Source organism: Nematolebias whitei, chromosome 12, assembly GCF_014905685.2.
Source record: "Nematolebias whitei isolate Nwh7 chromosome 12, NemWhi1, whole genome shotgun sequence".
NCBI classification, from domain to species: domain Eukaryota; kingdom Metazoa; phylum Chordata; class Actinopteri; order Cyprinodontiformes; family Rivulidae; genus Nematolebias; species Nematolebias whitei.
This window is the reverse complement of record NC_056509.1, coordinates 15,750,401-15,766,699: the sequence shown is the minus strand read 5'-3', so window position 1 is coordinate 15,766,699 and position 16,299 is coordinate 15,750,401. Positions and strand designations below refer to the sequence as shown.

General features: G+C 40.8%; 1 protein-coding gene across 1 annotated transcript in view; it reads right to left on the bottom strand.

Annotated features, from left to right (window-relative positions):
- Window positions 1–881: 881 nt before the first annotated feature.
- LOC119418037 (gamma-aminobutyric acid receptor subunit rho-2-like) overlaps window positions 882–16,299 on the bottom strand; it is a 95,465-nt gene continuing 80,047 nt past the window's right edge. The window contains exons 7-9 of the mRNA XM_037685283.1: window positions 8,221–8,373; window positions 1,283–1,491; window positions 882–1,193 (exon numbers count right to left, since the gene is read on the bottom strand). Coding sequence (XP_037541211.1) covers window positions 882–1,193; window positions 1,283–1,491; window positions 8,221–8,373 — 674 coding nt within the window. The remainder of the gene's footprint in view (window positions 1,194–1,282; window positions 1,492–8,220; window positions 8,374–16,299) is intronic.

The following is a 16,299-nucleotide window of genomic DNA, read 5'->3' as shown; positions in this document are numbered from 1 at the left end:
CCGAAGATAACGTACTTTTCTAAGTAAAATAAAACTGTTTTTATTCATAAACAATGACGATCCGTGTGACCCGGAAGTACACTACGGATCGTGCTTCCGTAACAGATGGGGAATGACAGGGGGTCTCTTCAGATACAGTCAAATGTACTGTTGTAAAATAATGGGATCTCCACCCAAGACTATGACGTAAACAAGAGATCAGATCTTCTGTTGCTTGTTTTGAGGTGCAAACATGATGGAATGCTCATTCTCTGAAACTAATCTTGTTTCTTCTTCTTTCGTCTGCTCCCTTCTTCAGGGGTCGTCACAGCGAATTAACTCACAATAAGACTTGGCAATTGTTTTTATGCCAGATGTCCTTCGTGACACAACCACAGACCACTGAGCTACCACAGCCCTCTGGGTGGAGCAGAGAGCTGCTATCTAGGGAAGAACAGATGGTGGGGGGTTAAGGGCCTTGCTCAAGGGTCCAGAGTGGAGCAAACGAGGGTGGAGGCAGGTGTGGGTGTTTCACCTTCCCCATCCACATTTTGATGTTGTCAGTCCGGGGAGTTGAACCGGTGACCTTTGGATCACAGGCCCACCCTCTGTGCCACCACTCCCCCACTTTGTCTGAAACCAGTATATATGTGTGTAAATGGGAACAGTAGCTGTGTGACACCAGCTCAGAAGTAATTTTGTGTTTTGGTACTGGATAGAGGCTCGTTCTGGTCTCTGCAGGTGATCAAGCTCAGCAGTGAGCCCGAAGTGAACTCCTTCACAGATGTTTGGTTATGGAGTCATCAAGCTAAACTCTGTTGCACTTTCTGAACAATATTTTTTTTTCCTAAACCAAAGAAATTATTTTCCTTTTCTGCTGCAGACTAATGAAACACACTTGTTCAGCAGTACACGCACCAGTAGATCAAGTTGAACAGAGTATAGGCACCGGGGAAGATTACACGAGAGAAAGTGTCAATGGTGTGGGTGTTCTGGATGACGCAAAATCTGTGAATACAATTCTTCTTCGTCCCTGTGAACTCATCGTCCAAAGCTAAATGCACCACCATTTGCTCCTGGTTGTCTGATCCATCCTCAGACACTTTGGAGGTTCGGATGTACCCCGCCAGACTGTTGGCGTCTGCCTCGTATGTCTCGTCCAGCATCATGGTCTTGCTCTGAGGCATGTCACATGCACAAGGCAGATTTTGGGACTGCGTGGAAAAGAGAAAAGACAACAGAACTTATTTAAACTTTCTGGAACTACTTGTAGTTGAACATACCTTTGGATTGCTTTTCATACCTGTTCCCTCACTTTTTCTCGTAGTCTCCGGTCTTCTCCATCCCTCACTGTTGTTAGATAGTTGACTGCAGCATACTCGAGCACAGAAAGGAAGACAAAAACAAAACTGACCCAAAGGTAAATGTCCACGGCTTTGATGTAGGAGACCCTCGGCATGGAGGCATTGACTCCAGTAATAATGGTAGACATGGTGAGCACCGTGGTTATACCTGAGGCACAGACAATGGACAGAACAAAACTGGTGTTTGTAGAACATTTGAGGATTGCTACAGTGCTAGCATAAAACCACTAATTTCAGAGCGTTTTACAAAAAGGAAACATGTGATTCACGCAGCCCAAGTCGGTCAGATTCACTCCAATTAGTAAATGGTAAATTAACTGTACTTATACAGCTCATTTCTATCTTATCAAGATACTCAAAGCTCTTTACAACACAATCTGTGCCTCATTTACAGCACTCTACTATAAGAATAATCAGTGTTTTATCACACATGAATGTGATCTAAAGCTCTGATTAGTCTATTTTTAGAATTATTTGTTCAATTAGCTTTTTAGAGATCTAGTAGAGTGCTGTATGAATGGGTAAATGAGGACAGATTGTAGTGTAAAGTGCTTTGAGTATCTTGAAATAAGATAGAAAGGCGCTATATAAGTACAGTCCATTTACCATTTACATTCATACACTGATGGGACACACATCGAAGGCAATGAGGGGTTCAGTGTCTTGACCTGGGACACTTCAACATGTGACTGCTGGTAGAATCAAGCCCCTGACACTCCTATTGGAGGACTGCTTTAACCACTCAGCCTCATCTGCCGTAGTCCAATTAGTCCCATTCATTCTCATAACTCAATCCATTTTTATCAGGTTCAGATCAAGATTCATAAAGTCAAACACACTGGTGAAGATTCTCAGTCATCCAGGACATGGTGAATAAAAAAACTTTTAAACAAAACAACTGGACTTCTGTTCTGTAGCTGCAGACGTCTCGTTTCTGATCAGGGAGGCTTTATCAAGTCCAAAAAAATGGATTTCCAAACTTTATAGAGCTGCATGAGAGGTCTTGTTACTTAGACTGACCAGCAGATTAGATTTAACACTAGAAGTCCCAGAGAAGGGTCATTTAACATTTCTACCTTTGGAACCCAGAGACGGGTCGAGTGACCTGAAGGATTTTAGCTAACATCCTATAATGAGCTGTTAACAGGCACTTTTGTTTAGTAAATAAGGCCATTACTGGTGCACCACAGGAGGGGGGCACGCTTAACTCCCAACTAACTGTTTTCCATTGAGTTTAGCCATTTAGTTTCTAGTTAGTTATATTCAGTTTATTGTATTTTATAATATGAAGATTTTTATATATATATATTGGTGGCACGTTGTTGCACATTTTGAACAAATTGAAGTCGATTTACCGTTTATTTTTCAATTGGTTTGGCTCATTTCTTGAAACCGAGATGACATTCTCAAAACACCATGTGAAACACAACTCAAGAGACTTTGCATTTTGAGGTTACTGACAATTTGTATGAAACACATATTTTGTTTTGATGTATATAGTATGTAGCTTAGTTTTGAGCAAAAAAGCACAGACCATAAGCAATTGTGTGTATGTCAAGAGGACTAAAACTTCAGCATGAGAAATATAAAAAACAACAACCGTTATTTGTTTCCATGCTTTTTATTTTTGTCATAAAAATACAAGGGATAAAACAATTCTACACATATTTACACTATGCTCTAGTGGGGGGGCTGTGTGTGTGTGAGTGGCATGTCCTCCTTGTGTGACTGGCATTTCAGCACTCACTCAGCAGTCCATCTGCACTGTCGAAACATACCTGGCACTGCCAGGGTATGTCCCTGGTACATTTGCCACATGTGTATTTGTAGCAGTTGACACATCTCACAGTTGCACAATTGTTCGTGCATCGATGTTTGATCTGACACTTTGCCCTTTTGCCAGGGCTGGTTGTGGAAGGTTGTTGCTGAAGCAGTTTCTCCTTGCGTGCCTTCTTCTCACAATTAATTTGGTTATTTTTTTCTAAACTGTCATTTTGAACCCACTTCTCTTTTTTCTGAAAGAAAAACATTACTAAAATCTTTTAGAAAAACTTTTGCATATATCTTGAAACAGATTGTATGTTTTGCAAACTTTTGTTTTGTTTTGTTCATTTGGCAAAATGACCTGGATAATGCATCTCTCCCAAAACACTTCATGTATGCTTCAAAACAAAATATGTGTTTCATACAAATTGTCAGTAACCTCAAAATGCAAAGTCTCTTGAGTTGTGTTTCACATGGTCATCTCGGTTTCAAGAAATGAGCCAAACCAATTGAAAAATAAACAGTAAATCGACTTCAATTTGTTCAAAATGTGCACCAACGTGCCACCAAGAGATATAAGTTCAAAATATAACCAGTTGATTTCGCATCTGTTTGGAGTATTAGACGGACGTTTGTGTGAGTTCAGCTCATCTCTCCCCTGCTGATTCCTAAGGCAATGGCCACATTTACAAATGAAAGGATGCTAATTGGAGCCATCAGAGTTGTCTGGTTTGGAGCACTACTTTGACTAAGGCTGCGCTTTTTTGTGCAAGTGAACCTGGCTTCTAAATCCCCCGCTCCCTGGATTGGACATTGGAATGCAGTCTGGTGAGGTGGGTGTGTCTGAGTTACTTGTGTGCATATTTAAAACAAATGGCAGTTAATGGCCCGCAAATTGTTGAGGAGAAGGAGGGGGTTTGTCCTCAGGATCTTGAAAATCTAGTCACTCTAGTGCTAAGGGTCTTTTGACCCTTTTTCAGGACTTCTGGGGGGAGGTCGAAATTCCTGGGACTTCTAGTGTTAAACCACCTGCCTCTCACAACAGAGGGTCATTAAGGTCTTTGTTAGCCTGGCTCACAGTGAAATGTTTTGTTCACCTGCATGAAGGTGTTCATCAGCTTTAATGCTGCACTGTAGGTTTTAGAAAGTTGAGACTTCCTCCTCTGTTTAAAGATGAAAGGTTTTCACCCCCACTTTCAAACCATCTGTCTTCTTTGACCACAGTATGAACATGTTGGTCCTCAGCAGGGTGTCCTTGAGGTGAAGGTGAACTGCTGAGTCTAGTTCTGAAGAGCTGCTCTCCGGTGTTGAGCCATGCCTCTGTGGAGAGGTTGATTAGTTTCAAATTCAAATATAATTTATTAATCCCAAAGGGAAATTAATTGTTGTTGTAGCTCATCTTGGTTTCATTAGAGTTGTTCTAGATGCTGATGGCTTTGGGCAGGAAGGATCTCTTGTAGCAGTCCGTCCCACAATGGATCCGAAGAAACTGGCTACAGATGTCAATCTGTCCACCCAGACCCAGCAGACCTCTCGGTCCTCTTGGGCAGCAAGACTGCCTGAATGTTGGGCAGAACTTCTCCCTGAGCGATGGCCATTTCTCTCAGCAGCCTGCCAAGCCCCTTATTGCCACAGACTTAACTGCAGGTGCCGGGGATCTTGGTCCTCCCGCTGTCACAAGCTGCGTTTCCCGCTACCTCCAAGATCTCTGCAGTCAGGCACTCAAGCACTGCCTCCAGGTAGACGGGAATGCATTCACGGCACCTCCTTTTACACTGATTTGGGATTTGGGGCTGTAGTTGAGATTTGAGCTTTTGAGATGTTAATCAGCTGCTCCCAGTTGTAGAAAACCACCATGTTGTTATGGTTACGCATCATAACAAACGTCCAAAAGTAAAAAAGGTTTCAGTAAAAATCCTGCCAGCAGCACAGCATCTGATACCAGAGGAAGTAATCATCTGAAAAAAAGTGATTTACATTCAGAAAAAAGATTAATTAAAGTTTTCAAAAGCAAAATCTCAGAATGAATGTGAGAGCTACTCCAATATGCAGCCACCTTGAGCGGCGCAATTCTGGAATCCAGTATAGAGATCTGAACTGCAGACACACCGCTCAGTTTGGGTTTGGGGGTTCTGTCCTCAGGATGGACCAGCCTCTGTCTGAGTCCTGTTAGGTTTGAAATGCACCAGGATGTTGTGTTTGTAGAATTTCCTCCAGAGTTTCTCAGATCCACCAGCAACATGAGTAGGGGCCTGCAACCTTTATGAGCAAAAGAGCCATTTTTGCACCTTCGTTCACTAAATTAAATGTGTCCAGAGCCGCAACAACCTGCTACAACTGTGATTATCAAGTGGTGGCCCGTGGACCACTTTAGATTTATTGGAAGGGGCTTTTGTGACCAGTAGGGGCCACATATTATAATGCTAAAAATATCTAATAATTTTTAGCATTGATTGATATTTTTACAATTTAAAACAAAATACCAGATTCTTGTAAAGACGGAAAAAAAAAAAAAATTTATTATTTTTTTAACCAATTTTTAAACTACGAACTATGCAGACCTATGTGATTTTTTTAATTGCTGAAAAAATAAGTATAGAAATAAAGCATAAAGTTAAAGTGAGTATTTTATTCTTTGAAGTAATGGCATATTTGCAAAAGAAATGACCACAAAGCTGAAAAATTAAGATGGCTAAAACTAGCTAAAACTAGCTTTATTTTTGTTTGTAACAACCAATAAAATTCAGTTTTATGTTAGTTTTGGTCAAAGCTTGAAAAAGCTGCTGCAGGGGGAACAAAGAGCCGCAGCTTGCAGACCCCTGAACATGAGGGATGACAACGTTTCTGTGTTCGTTCTTCTCTCTGTTTTGTTCTGTTCAGATTTCCTTTCTGATTCAATAAAGGTCCAGTCAAGATCTCTACAGGTCTCTGGGGACATGTTTGGTCCTATGGTGTAAAGTTCTGATAGAAAGTTTGTTCCAGTGGGTGGTAACAGTTCTGATCTGTGTGAGTTAGTTTCCTATAAACTTCAGTCTATCTCAGTCCGTGGTCACCAAACAGTCCACCTTGTTGTTGTCATCCTCTGGTGAACTTGATGTTGTTGCAGCATGTTTTTCTTTGGCATTTAATGAAAGCAGAGTATAAGATCTTAGAGAGGTGACAGTTTTATGTTGTTTCTGTGTTTTATTTCAGCTTTTACTTGTTCTTTTAATGTTTCTCATGTTTTATTTCTTGTCTTAATGTTTTGTCTTTTAAGTTTTATTCAGCTGTAAAGCAGTCAGGATAACTTGACATTGACAAATATAAAACACTACAACCAGATTCAGCAAGTTATAAAATGTCAGTTGGCAAAAAAGAAAAAAACAAACTTGTAAACAGAAAGCATCCATCATTAGTCTCTTATTCAGTGAAGACTTTAAGACGTTCAGAACTCTTTTTGGTGCTTAAAAACTGAATTTCAGGAATTATATAAATATTTTTAGATCATTTACAATTTTATTTTAAACAGATAAAAACAGCCTTACAAAAGAAAAACACACACACACACACACACACAGAAACACCTCCCCCCCAACATACACAGACTCGAACAAAAGTAGAAACACTAAAAATAAAAGAACAAAAAACAAAAAGTAAATAAAGTTCTTGCCAGCATTTTATCTGTTTGAAAAGGAGAAGGAGGAAGTGTAAACTTTTTTAATCCCACCCCTCATTATTTCTAAAACAATATTTACCTGCAATATATTATTATTATCTTGATATGGTATTCATCTAATAAATGTCTATACAGGAATACATATGAGTAAATAGCAAACATTAAACAATATTCACAACCTCAGATATACAGTATATATACTACACATGCATAATTACCTCCACCAAGAAGGTTGTTCTCAGTTGGTTTGTCTGTCTGTGAGCAAGACTACTCAAAAAGTTTTGAACAGATTTTCATGAAACTTTTAGGAAATTCTGGGATTGTCACAAAGAACTTATAATTAATTTTGTGTAGTGATCTGGATCATCATCTGGACCCAGGAACTAAAGAGGCTGCTGCAGCTCGCTGTGCTACTGACAGAGATGGAAAGAAAACATGTAGACAAAAAATAAATTAAGATAAATCAGAACAGATATCATGTCTGTCTGATGTGATCTATGTCTGTCTATCGACAGAGACATCTGAAGCTGCTGCAGCTCACCACAGTGATGACCCTCAGGTCCTGGAGGAGGTGAGCTGACAAATATACATCCATCATCCATCCACCCATCCACCCTTCATCCATCCATCCATCCATCCATCCACCCATCCATCATCCATCCATCCACCCTTTCATCATCCATCCATCCACCCATCTATCATCATTATCCACCCATCTATCATCATCCATCCATCCACTCATCCATCATACATCCATCCACCCATCCATCATCCATCTATCCATCCAAACATTCATCCATCCATCCATCCATCCATCCATCCATCCATCCATCCATCCATCCATCCATCCATCCATCCATCCATCATCCATCCATCCATCCACTTATTATCTTTACTCGATTCTTCTTTTTCAAGTCACTGGTGCCCCTAGGGACAATTTAGAGTTACCAGTCAATCTAACATGCATGTTTTTTGTATGTGGGAGGAAATCCACACATGCACGAAGAGAACATACAAACTCCACCTAGAAAGGCCCTGGCGACCAGTACCGGTACCAGAACCGCAACCTTCGTGCTGAGAGGCGGTAGCTCTACCAACTGAGCCATGGTGCTGCAAAATATATAATTAATAATATTTTTTATAATAGTAATAAAAATAAGCTATAATTACATAATACATTATGCAATAATTATACCTGAAACTTCTAAGTATACCAAAAATACACAATTGCATTTTATTCATACTTAACATTGTTATTATTCCCCTTCTTCCTTGTTGGCTTTCAATCTTGCACTTTGCAACCAACATTTTTCAGTCAGCGTCTCTATGGACACGTCTTTTCTACACCTTGACGTCGTTCAGTTGTCACCACAATTCCCACCTTGTTTAAATAAAAGACAAAGTCGCCTTTTCTGTGCATTTTTAAGGAAATGGTGCAGGGGTCTTGCATCCTCTTACCTAACGAGACTCTGGCAGGGACAGCCCTGCGGTCGATCCAGAAGGACACCCACGACAGCATGACCATGAGCGTGGCAGGGAAGTACGTCTGCAGCAGGAAGAAGAAGATGTGGCGCCTCAGAGTGAAGTTGATGTACAGACGGTTGTACCAGCCTGGAGACGGAGTAAAAAAAAACAAAAAAACATTTCAATTCAATTTCAATTCAGTTTATTTATATAGCGCCAAATCACAACAAAGTTGTCTCAGGGCACTTTACAGAAACATTCACATACATAAAAGTCAATTAGTAAAGTTCTCTATCTAAGGAATCCAGCAGACAAGTTGAATCTTGGCTTCGCCACAGTCTCCCATCCTGAGCAAGCACAGTGGCAACAGTGGAAAGGAAAAACTCCCTTTTAAAAGGAAGAAACCTCCAGCAGAACCAGGCTCAGGACAAGCGGCCATCTGCTTTGACCGACTGGTTTGAGAGGGCAGGAAGGAGAGACAAACAAACACAGAATGGTAGGTCCAGGCATAGGTCCAGGTGTATCTGAAAGACAAAAAAAAACACGTTAAGGATAGAAAAAATAATTACAAATACAAAACAGGTTGAGCAGAGTAAGAAAAGACAGTAGCAGAGTGAAAATTGTGGTCAGTTTGTCCTCCAGCAGTCTAAGCCTTTAGCAGCATAACTTAAGGGACAGCTCAGGAAACCCAAGCTGACCCTAACTATAGGATTTAGCAAAAAGGAAAGTCTTAAGCCTAGTTTTAAAACTGGATAATGTGTCAGCCTCACGGACAGAGATTGGAAGTTGGATCCACAAGAGAGGAGCCTGATAACTGAAAGATCTGCCTCCCATTCTGTTTTTGTAAAGTTTAGGAGCCACAAGTAAACCTGCAGTCTGAGAGTGAAGTGCTCTGTTAGGAAAATATGGAACAATAAGATTTGTAATATAAGATGGAGCCAGGTTGTTGAGGGCTTTGTAGGTTAGAAGTAAGATTTTGAATTATATTCTTGATTTGTCAGGGAGCCAATGGAGAGAAACTAAAACTGGAGAAATATGATCTCTCTTACTAACTCCAGTTAAGACTCTGGCAGTAGCATTTTGGATCAGCTGAAGACGTTTTAAAGACGTATTTGGACATTGAGATGTCCCCATTGCAATAGTCCAGTCTAGACGTGACAAATGCATGGACCAGTTTTTCTGCATCATTTTTAGATAAGATGTTTATAATTTTAGAGATATTACGCAGGTGGAAGAAGGCAGTTCTAGTAACGTTTTTAATGTGGGGGATAAAAGACATGTCCTGGTCAAAAATAACACCAAGATTTTTAACATTAGAGCTGGAGGACAGATTAATGCCATCTAAGGAGGGAGAAAGACTGAAAAATTCATTCCTAAGGTGCTCAGGTCCAAAAACCTCAGTTTTGCCTGTGTTCAGCAGGAGAAAATTAAGTGTCATCCAGGTTTTTATGTCTTTAAGACATGCTTGTAGTCTAAGTAGCTGATTGGATTCATTGGGTTTAATGGACAAATATAATTGTGTGTCATCAACATAACAATGGAAATTTATCCCATGCTGTTTAATAACTTTACCTTATGGAATCATATACAAAGTAAAGAGTATTGGCCCAAGCACTGAGCCCCGAGGAACTCCATGACTAACTTTGGTGTATGAAGAAGATTTATTATTTACATTTACAAACTGGAATCTATCAGATAGATATGATTTAAACCATTATAGAGCTGTTCATGTAATCCCAATATCATATTCATGCATCTGTAGTAAAATATTGTGATGAACTGTATCAAATGCAGCACTGAGGTCTAACAGGACCAGTATAGACACAAGTCCATTGTCTGAGGCCATGAGAATATCATTAGTGACTTTTACTAGTGCTGTTTCTGTGCTATGATGAGCTCTAAACCCTGACTGAAACTCTTCAAACTGATTATTTCTTTGTAGATGTTCACGCAACTGACCTGCAACTATTTTCTCTAGAATTTTTGAGATGAAAGTTAGATTAGATATAGGTCTATAGTTGGCCAGAATTTCTGAATCAAGATCAGACTTCTTAAGTAAAGGTTTAATTACAGCAACCTTAAAGCTCTGTGGTACATAACCATCCATTAAAGACAAATTAAGTAGATCCAAAATGTGGACATTAATTAGGGGAAATACCTCTTTAACCAGTCTGGTTGGGATGGGATCTAACAGACATGTGGATGGTTTGGATGAGGTTATTATTTTTGACAATTCAGAGAGCTCAACAGGACGAAAACTGTCCAAACATAAATCAGGCTCTAGTGAAATTTTTAAAGTTGTCTCATTTGACAGGGGACTAGAGATCGTAGAAGGAAGGATGGTTTGAATTTTTTCTCTAATTGAAATAATTTTATTTATAAAGAATCTCATGAAGTCATCACTACTTATAGTTGTAGGGATACATGGTTCAACAGAAATGGGACTTTTAATTAGTCTAGCAATAGTACTAAACAGAAAACTAGGGTTATTTTTATTCTCCTCTATTAAAGATGAGTAATATAAAGTTCTAGCATTACGGAGAGCTTTTTTATATGTTAGCAGACTATCTTTCCTAGTTAAATAAAATTCTTCAACATTAGTAGAGCGTCATTTTCTCTCCTGGCTTCTAGATGCCTGCTTTAAAGTATGTAACTCAGAATTGAACCAAGGAGCCAGTTTCCTCTGATTGATTACTTTCTTTTTCAGTGGAGCAATTTTATCAAGTGAAGTTTGCATTGAAGTTGTAAGATGATCAACTAGATGATCTAAGTCTCTGTTCTCTGATGCATTACTCTGCAAGACAGAGGAAAACAATGATGGAAGAGATTGTTTAAATTTGGTTACAGCATTTTCTGATAAGCACCTGCTGAGATGAAATTTACTCTCAGTGACTGTCTAGTCATTTAATGTAAACTCAAAGGTTATTAAAAAATGGTGGGACAGAATAGGATTTTGAGGAACTATTACTAAGTCCTTAATCTCTATACCATAAGTCAGAACTAAATCAAGAGTGTGATGATAAGAATGAGTAGATGTGCAGACGTTTTGGGTAAAACCAACTGACTATTAAATTATTAAAGGCTATGCTTAAGCTATCACTCTCAACATCTACATGAATATTGAAATCGTCCATTATTATGACTTTATCAGTATTTAATAGTAAGTCAGTTAAGAATTCAGAGAATTCAGACAAAACTGAGAGTAAGCGCTTGGTGGACGATATATAACAACTAGTAAAAGTGGCTTTTCTGATTTCCATTTTGGATGAGAAAGACTGAGGGACAGTGATTCAAAAGAATCATAACTAATAACTGGTTTGGCATTAATCAATAATCCTGACTGAAAAATAGAAGCTACTCCTCCACCTCGGTCAGTTGTTCTAGGAACATGAAAATTTAAATAATTAACAGGAGTGGATTCATTTAAACTAACAAAATCCTCCTGTTGTAGCCAAGTTTCTGTCAGACAGAATAAATCAATATGATGATCAGTTATCAGTTCATTAACTAACAGGGATTTAGAGGAAAGAGATCTGATGTTCAATAATCCACATTTAATGATTTTATGATTTTGCTCTGGTAAAGTAACTGTGTTTATTTTAATCAGATTTTTATGGTTTATATTTTTAGAACTGATTTTTGGTTTATTTAATTTTTAATTTAAAGTCAATGTTTGCATATCCCTTAATGTCAGATTTAAGAGGAGACTAAGGTATTTAAATGTCACTAACTGAAGAGGAAATAATATTATACGAGTGACAGAATTTCTGTGTGAATGTGTTGAGGAGGCGGTGGCTTAATGCCAACCACACAGTGTGACTGCAGGGCCCAGCAATACTTTAACATGTGGTGATTGTAGGAAATGTACTGAAAATGCCCTGCGGAAACAGCCACACTGTGAAATAAACAAGCTGATGTGCCCGTCGTTCAAGGATTTGAATATTGAATGAAGACCAAAGGTAGGTGTTTTATTTTTGCTCATCTGAGGCAGCAAGGAGTGACAGATTCTGGTGAGTCGAGGGAGCAGTTTTATTGACCACCATCAGATCCAACAACAGAGCCAGGGGGTGGCCAATGGTGGCCTTGGCCACCACACATGGATCTTCGGCCAAACCAATCATTAGATGAAATGGTAAATGGACTGTACTTATATAGCTCCTTTCTATCTAAGGAAGATAAAATTCTTTACAACACAATCTGTGCCCTAATTTACCTCTACTAGATCTCTAGACTCTACTAGATCTCTACAAAGACAATCTGTTCTGTGATTTGTAGACATACATGAGTAGTTTGAACTGGTTTTGAAAGTGAACCGGTAACCAGTGCAGTGAGGCCAAATCTGGTGTAATGTGCTCTCTTTTGCCTGTACTGGTTAAAAATCGGGCTGCTGCATTCTGGACAAGTAGTAGTCGTGCTATGGAGGTTTGACTGATACCAAACAGGAGCGAATTGCAGTAATCAAGCCTAGATGTAATGAATGCATGTATTACTGTCTCCAGGTTATTTTTGGACAATATGGGCTTCAGTTTAGACAGCCGCCTCAGTTGGAAGAAACATGATTTAACAATCATGTTTACATGATTAAGTTTCAGGGAAGGGTCCATTATCACTCCCAGATTAGTGACTCTTTGTTTTTCTGACAGGGTTAGAGCGGAGAGGTCAATCCAGTGGTTTGTGATCGTGTCATTGGGAGGGAACAACATGACTTCAGACTTCTTTTCATTGAAACTTAAGAAGTTTAAAGCCATCCAGTCCCTGATGTCAGCCAGGCAGTCGAGCAGAGGTTGAATAGAGCATGTGCCATTGTGTCTTAGGGGGAAGTAAATTTGACAGTCATAGGCGTAGAAGTGGAAGGGCATGTTGTGTTTCCAGAAAATAGCACAAAGCAACAGCAAGTATAAAGAGAATAGGAGGGGACCCAGGATGGACCCCTGCGGAACCCCCCATTTAAGCTCTGCCGCTGCAGAACTAAAATCCTTGATGGAGACACAAAAGGATCTGTCAGTGAGGTAGGATCTGAACCATTTGAGGGCTGACCCTGTGATGCCCACCCACTGCTCCAACCTAGCAATGAGGATTTCATGGTCGATGGTGTCAAAGGTGGCTGTGAGGTCCAACAGGACAAGCAGCACAGCATCACTGGTATCAGTGGTTAAGAAAATGTCATTAAAGACCTTTGGGCAGGCCAAAGTATATGTATAACTGCAGGGCAGTTTCAGTGCTATGGAGAGGTTTAAAACCAGATTGGAATAGCTCTAAGATGGCATGACCCTCCAGGAAGTACTTCAACTGGGACTCGACTATTTTCTCCAGTAGTTTAGAAACAAATAGGAGTTTGGAGACAGGCCAGAAGTTGGAAATGACTGAGGGGTCAAGGTTTGGTTTTTTCAGGAGAGGCTGGACAGCAGCATGTTTAAAGGATTTTGGCACTACGCCAGTGGACTACTGTTCACTATAGTAAGAATGGACGGACCTAGAGTTGGAAAAACCTCCTTTAGTAGTCGAGGGGGGACCACATCAAAGGGGGAACCAGACGGTTTCAAGCTGCACATAACCTGCTCTAGAGAAGATAGAGTGATGTTTTCAAAATGGTCAAATGGAGCTACAGATTGAGGTGGGATGGATGGGTCATGAGTTGGAGGGGAAATGAGAGCCCGGGTGGTCGTAATTTTTTCCAAAAAGAAATGTAAGAAGCTGTCGCACAGCTCAGTTGAGGCTTCCAGAGGTGATGGTTCAGTGAGGTGAAGAACAGAGTTTAGGGTGGAGAAGAGGACATGTGGGTTTTGAGAGTTTGAGGTAATTATATCAAAGAAGTATTTGGATTTAGCAGCTTTAACTGTTTTCTGATAACGGCGCCAACTCTCTTTAAGTATTTGAAAAGAGACCTGCAGCCTGTCTTTCCTCCACTTTCGCTCCGCCCTCCTACACTGCTGCCTAATGGCCTTGGTGACCTCACTCAGCCAAGGTTCTGGTCTGAGTTTAGATTTTTTGGTTTTAACAGGCGCAACATGATCCAGAGTCTTTAAGCAGACAGAGTTGAACTGGGATGTCAGCTCCTCAGTGGTAGTGAGAAACACCGGGGGCTGAATTATCTTTTCAGAGTTACAAACATCTGTGAAACGTGCGGCGGTGAAGTGGTTAATGGTCCGGCTACTACGTGCAGGAAATACTACTACGCTTAGGAGTTAGATGAGGGGAGGGTGAGCTCAAACCGGACTGGCATGTGGTCTGAGAAAACATTATCACCAATTTCAAGATTACTAACAGTCACATCATGTGTTAAAACAAGGTCCAGTGTGTGTCCGCGCTCTTGGGTGGGACCGTTTACATGCTGAGTTAGATTAAATGAGTCCAATAAATCGGCAGCACGGTGGCGCAACTGGTAGAGCTGCTGCCTCTCAGAGAGAAGGTCCTTGGTTCAAACCCCGGTCCAGGGGCCTTTCTGGGTGGAGTTTGCATGTTCTCTCCGTGCATGCGTGGGTTTTCTCCGGGTGCTCCGGTTTCCTCCCACAGACCAAAAACATGCATGTTAGGCTGATTGGTAACTCTAAAATTGTCCCTAGGTGTGAGTGAGAGAGTGAATGGTTGTTTGTCTCGTTTGTCTCTATGTGGCCCTGTGATGGACTTGCGACCCGTCCAGGGTGTACCCCACCCCTCGCACAGTGACTGCTGGACATGGGCACCAGCGACCCCCGTGACCCAAAATGGAATAAACGGGTAAAGATAATGGATGGATGGATGGAGTTCAATAAATCTAAAAAGTCCTTAACCAAGGTATCCTGATGCATGCTCAATAATCCAGGTAGAAAAATCCAAAAAAGTTCAATCTGGTTCTCTGGACATTAAAAAAAAAAAAAAAAAAACAAAGCAAAAAAATATATAGAAACGTTTCGTCTCCCATCCAAGAGACTTCCTCAGTCTGAGGTGCTGTTTTCTGCTCAGTCTCTTAAATAGCACCTTCTCAGAGTGGATCAACCAGTTTGCTGCTGACAACCAAAACCAGCTGATCACATGCTCAAGAAGGACCATCAGCCTAACAATGGATCATTAGCACACTGATGGCTGTTTACTATTCACAGAGGGCTGAGTGATACTAGCAATCACAGCATTGTAAGAGGGGGACAGTTGAACCCGGAGGCCTCCACCCCTGTTTAATGATGGACGATTTCTTTTCACAAAGATGGCCTCCTTTACTCCTCTCTCAAACCATCGTTCCTCTCTGTCCAGGATGTGAACATCTTCATCCTTGAAAGAGTGATCGCTGGTCTGGAGATGAGTGTAGACCGCAGAATCCTGGCCTGATGATGTTGATCTTCTGTGCTGGGCCATCCTTTTGGCCAGTGGCTGTTTAGTTTCCCCGATGTAAGACTGATCACAGCCCTCCTGACACTGAACAGCATACACAACATTACTCTGTTTGTGCCGGGGGACTGGATCTTTGGGATGAACCAGTCATTGCCGTAATGTATTTTGGGGTTTAAAAGCCACTGGGACGCTATGTTTAGAAAATAAATGTCTCAGTTTCTCTGATACTCCCTCACCATACGGAATGACCACTGGTCTGGGTCTGGGTTCCTCCTTTTCACCTGATGGCTGACTGGAGTCCTGTTCGGGTTTCTTCTCTGCTTTCAGGAAGGCCCAGTTAGGATATCCACATTGCTCTAGAGCCTGTTTTGTGTAGGATTTCTCCTTCTGCCTGGCTCCCAAGTTAGTGGGAATGCTGTCTGCTCTGTGATACAGAGTCCTGATGACTCCTAACTTGTGCTCCAAAGGGTGATGGGAGTCAAACTGCAAATACTGGTCTGTGTGGGTGGGTTTGCGGTACACCTCGGTTTGCAAATGTCCTCTATCAGAGACTGAGACCTCACAGTCCAAGAAAGCCAACTTGCCATTTTTTACATCTTCTCGTGTGAACTTGATGTATTTATCCACAGAGTTGATGTGGTCAGTAAAATGTTGGACTTCTTGAGATTTAATTTTAACCCAGGTGTCGTCAACATACCTGAACCAATGACTTGGTGGTGTCCCTGAAAAGGACGTCAAGGCTCTCTTTTCTACCTCCTCCATGTACAG